Here is a 5168-nt window from a genome sequence, read left to right on the forward strand (position 1 = left end):
CTGAAAACTTTAACATTGAGACAAAAACTACAGCAGGATACAGCCCCTGGAGCAACGGACTGCTTGAGAGACACAACCAAACACTGACTGAGATCATCCAGAAGGTCAAACGAGAGAATGGATGTGACTGGCACACTGCCCTTGACTTGGCCCTCATAGCTAAGAACAGTATGCTGAATGTTCAGGGATACAGTCCATATCAATTAGTGTTTGGACGGAATCCTAACCTTCCATCTGTATTAGTTGACACACACACACACCACACACACACACACCACAACACACACACAACACACACACACACAACACACACACACACACACACACACACACACACACACACACACACACACACACACACACACACACACACACACACACACAGAGAGATAATCATGATTATTTTATCAAATTTTCATCACGATTATTTGTTGATTTTAACCAAAACAAATTTTACTGTCACGTAGGCATTTATAACTGCGAGAGGGAGTGTGATGGACGCTACTCACCGAGAGACGGCTGATCATTATGAACGGGTCCAGCACGGGTCGAACGGCGGATACATACGTTGTGTGTATGAAATGTCTGTATCTTCACTGCGCTGCATTTTTATGAACTATGATATTCTGGCCATGGGTCACATCTCTGGCCCAGGTCCAGCAGCTCCGTCTCTCACGCTGTTACTCTACCAACTGAAGTTAGTTGCATTTAATAACTTCTTCTGTGTTCTTCGCCGTGGCCGCCGCGATAGCAGAGTAACCCGCGGAAACACTGGTACAAATACAGGTTTGCCCCTCATACTTAACAATATACAGCTGTGTTAATAACAATTAAAACTGTGGACTAATGTCAGAAGTGTGGACCGGGCCGCTGTGTGGCCGGGCGCGGAGAGTAAGAGGAGAGAGAGGAGAGGAGAGATCCCACACAGGCACGGCTTTACAGACGAAATGGGTCATGTAACGCAAAATTAAACCATATCCCTATAAACAACATTGCAGCAGATGCGAGGAAATTAGCACCGGTGCGTCCTAGAGGAGCTAACAGCTAATAGAGGCTACTAGCACCGACTAGCACTGGTCACCGTTGTTGTCTGAGAAACAACAGACGGGACAAAGTGTTGCGTTTTCTGGTAAACTGGTAAACCTTAAGACCGACATAACCGACTGCTATCTGTTGAGTTTTCCTCCCGTTACTCTGTCCTCTGGGACCGTCTACATCTTGAAACTAAGATGCACGGGGTGCAGGGAATGAGCAGGGAATGGCTAATGATCAGACGGCTTTACGGAGCGGGAGATTGGCTATGCAAAAAACCCGGAGCGTTCTATGAAATGAAGCTTTAAAAAAAATAATCGCTCGATCACGCAAATTTGATCATGGAAAGTCAAAATCGTGATCGCGATTAAAATTCGATTAATTGTGCAGCCCTAATACACACACACACACCTGCAGATACTCAGTGTTGACCGCATCAAGTTGCCCCCGGTGCTGCGCATCGGAGTATGAATGTGTGTGAATGTTTATCTGATGAGCAGGTGGCACCTTGTACGGCATCCTCGGCCACAGTGTATGAATGTGTGTGAATGGTGAATGTATCCTGTATGATGTAAAAGCGCTTTGAGTAGTCGTTAAGACTAGAAAAGCGCTATATAAATACAGCACATTTACATCAATTTGGCTGTACTTATATATTTATAGCAATAAAGATTAACTTTGCCAGAATTGTCTTTTAACACCTAGAACACAATATAAATTTAAGACTTTTTGAGTTTCAAAAATCTTGATGGATTTTAAAACTTTGGACTTTTTAAGACCCCACGTCAAATATTCGAGCCCTACCCTAAAACCTTTTGCATTCGGAGGTTTAACAATTAGGTATACCTTGGCTATAAGATAATATAGGCAAGGTGTAACCAATTACAATACATTAGTATAATAATATGTAATACAATTGTCCACTGCTTCAGTGATTGTTTCATCCCGTTCTGCTCCTGCTTTGAAGCAGCAGTGATAAGGATTCCGTTTTTTCCTCGTCTTTAATGTGTGTCAGCATGTTGGTTGTGTTTCCACTCACATCCCCTATAGTCTCGCATTGCCAGGCCTATCTCCACAGCGCAGTCATACCTCGAGTAAGGTCTGGCTTCACTGCTCATGTATTCTGGGATAGAGGAAAAAGCCCTGGCTTGTTTGTATTTCTGTATGTAATAGAATTAATATTACTATGCTCATCACACAATGAAAAGAATCAAGCAACCATTAAACACAAGGTTGAACTACATTTCCAGACATAATTAATTAGCTTTTGCAAGCTGAACCTTACCTGCTATGGCTGGAGAGGAGCGCTCATTTAACTTGGCATTTAGGAGTTTTCTGCTAATAAACACATAACCACATGGGCAGGACTTGCACGCAACTGGAATCTAAAGAGAATTGAAAAGGAAACATACAGAAGATTAGGGCTGCAACTATTTTCTCTATAAATTGTTTGGTCTACAAAATGTCAGAAAATAGTGAACAAAGTTCATTCAAGTTTCTCAAAGTCCAAGGTGATGTGTTTAAATGTCTTTTTTGGTCAGTCCAAAACCCAAAGTTTTTTAATTTAATACGATATAAAACAAAATGAAGCAGGAAACCTCGACATTTGAGAGACTGAAAAGTTTTTTCTGATTTAACAATTCATTGATTTCAAAACAGTTGGTGGTTATTTCTGTCTATTAACTAGGACTGCACAATTAATCAAATTTTAATCGCAATCATGATTTTGACTTCCCACGATCAAATTTGCGTGATCGAGCGATTATTTTTTTTAAAGCGTCATTTCATAGAACGCTCCGGGTTTTTTGCAAAGCCCATCTCCGCTCCGTCAACCGCTGTCTGCTCATGAGCCAGTCAGAGTAGTTCACTGCACCCCGCGCAGCTTAGTTTCTAGATGTAGACAGTCACAGAGGACAGAGTAACGGGAGGAAAACTCAACAGATAGCAGTCGGTTATGTCGGTCTTAAGGTTTACCAGTTTACTAGTAAACGCAACACTTTGACCCGTCTGTTGTTTTTCAGACAACAGCAGTGAGCAGTGCTAGTCGGTGCTAGTAGCCTCTATTAGCTGTTAGCTCCTCTAGGACACACCGGTGCTAATGTCCTCGGATCCGCTGCAATGTTGTTAATATGGATATGGTTTAATTTTGCGTTACATGACCCATTTCTTCTGTAAAGCCGTGCCTATGTGGGATCTCTCCTCTACTCTCCACTTAATCTCTGTGCAGCCCGGCCACACAGCGGCCCCGTCCACACTTCTGACATTTGTCTACAGTTTTCATTATTATTATTAACACAGCTGTATATTGTTAAGTATGAGGGGCAAACCTGTATTTGTACCAGTGTTTCCGCGGGTTACTCTGCTATCGCGGCGGCCACGGTGAAGAACACAGAAGAAGTTATTGAATGCAACTAACTTCAGTTGGTAGAGTAACAGCGTGAGAGACGGAGCTGCTGGACCTGGGCCAGAGATGTGACCCATGGCCAGAATATCATAGTTCATAAAAATGCAGTGAAGATACAGACGTTTCATACACACAACGTATGAATCCGCCGTTCGACCCGTTCATAATGATCAGCCGTCTCTCTGTGAGTAGCGTCCATCACACTCCCTCTCGCAGTCATATGTGATGATGAAATTTGTTTTGGTTAAAATCAACAAATAATCGTGAAAATAATCGCAATCAAAATTTTGATCAAAATAATCGTGATTATCATTTTGGCCATAATCGTGCAGCCCTACTATCAACTAATTGATTAGTCAACTAATTGTTGCAACTCTACAGAATGTCATTACTGTCAAGGCTTTGACCCTTGCAGACAGAGAGAGATTGAAAACATTAGCTTTGACCAAAGGATGGTAAGAACGGCTTATAGAATTAACACGTAAAATGCTTATTACTCACACTTACTATCACACATTCTCATATGATTTAATCTATAAGGCTATGTTCACACTTGGAGTCTTTTTTAAGCTGCCAGCGTCTTTACATTGTAATCCTGTGGAGTAAAACGTGTTTTCAAAAAAGTACTGAGCGCTTTTTTAAACACCACTACTGACTTCTTTTTTGCAGCTCAGAGCATCTTTTTGATGTTAAAAAAGGTTAAACTTTTCTGGAAAAAAATGACAAGCAGAGTAGCCAGACCTGTCGTTTCCATAAAAACAAGAAAAAATGGAGTCGGAGCACAGCAGGTTATACGCTTATTAGAAACACACATTTTCACACATTTTCAGACAGTCTCTCCAGAAAGACTTAAAGCGTAACTCTCACCAAAATGCAATCCAGGGTCTCTTTGTGAATATATACCCAAGTCAAACTTTCGTTTAAAAGCATAATTAGGACGGAAACGCCCTTTTTAAAATTTACGTATTCTCGTCTCGGTCAAATAGCCTTTTGAGTGGGAGAGCTAGGGGCGCTACTATGATAGCATCAAAATTGCTATTTTTAAAACACTAAGAAGGCTCGACACAACATGAAACTTTGTTAAAAGTATCACCAAGGGCTCTACACGTGAACTTGAGCATTGAGAACATTGTTTTTGTACACAGAGTTAACTAAAAAGAAAGGTTTTAACAACTCAATGTAGCGGTTGGTTTTTCCGGATGCCGTCCATCAAGACAGTTAAAAAATGTTGATCTTCGAATGCAATGTAACAGGGAGGAGAGTAAAGAGGGAAAGCTCCTAAAGCTTAGTTCCATATAAATGCACGGATAATTTGTTGTTTTGCCTCATATAAGAATGACATTTCCTATGGAGTATAGTCATTGAAATTGGAGAGGGGTGGGACTGTTGAGGTCTATAGAAATTCTTAGTCAACTAACACATGATTTTGTCAACGAATCGATTAAGCCTAGGTGATTTAATCAACAGATATGTCTGTTTCTGCAGAAAGATGCAATCAAATGAAGAAGAAGACACTATTAAATCCCTTCCTCCCTCCAGGAAAATAACAGACAGTGAAAGAAATGGACACTGCAATGTCTTAGACTTTGACAGAGACCAGAGAAGTCAATTAGAAGCTCTTTTTCGGTGACAGCTGAGCGTTACTGTGCAGCCTCCAACTGAGCTTGACGACGTAGATGTGACATGGGCAGCCTGTCTGAAAGTTCTAAGTCTTCTGGTAGCTGTGCAAGAG

General features: G+C 41.3%; 1 protein-coding gene across 2 annotated transcripts in view; it reads right to left on the reverse strand.

Annotated features, from left to right (window-relative positions):
* The window catches only part of c15h16orf87 (chromosome 15 C16orf87 homolog), a 58129-nt gene that overhangs the window by 51051 nt on the left and 1910 nt on the right, over positions 1-5168 (reverse strand). For both annotated transcript variants that reach the window (XM_032537901.1, XM_032537902.1), the window contains exon 2: positions 2318-2417. In XM_032537901.1, the coding sequence (XP_032393792.1) occupies positions 2318-2417 (100 nt within the window). The remainder of the gene's footprint in view (positions 1-2317; positions 2418-5168) is intronic.

The sequence above is a fragment of the Etheostoma spectabile genome, chromosome 15 (assembly GCF_008692095.1).
Source record: "Etheostoma spectabile isolate EspeVRDwgs_2016 chromosome 15, UIUC_Espe_1.0, whole genome shotgun sequence".
Classification (NCBI taxonomy): domain Eukaryota; kingdom Metazoa; phylum Chordata; class Actinopteri; order Perciformes; family Percidae; genus Etheostoma; species Etheostoma spectabile.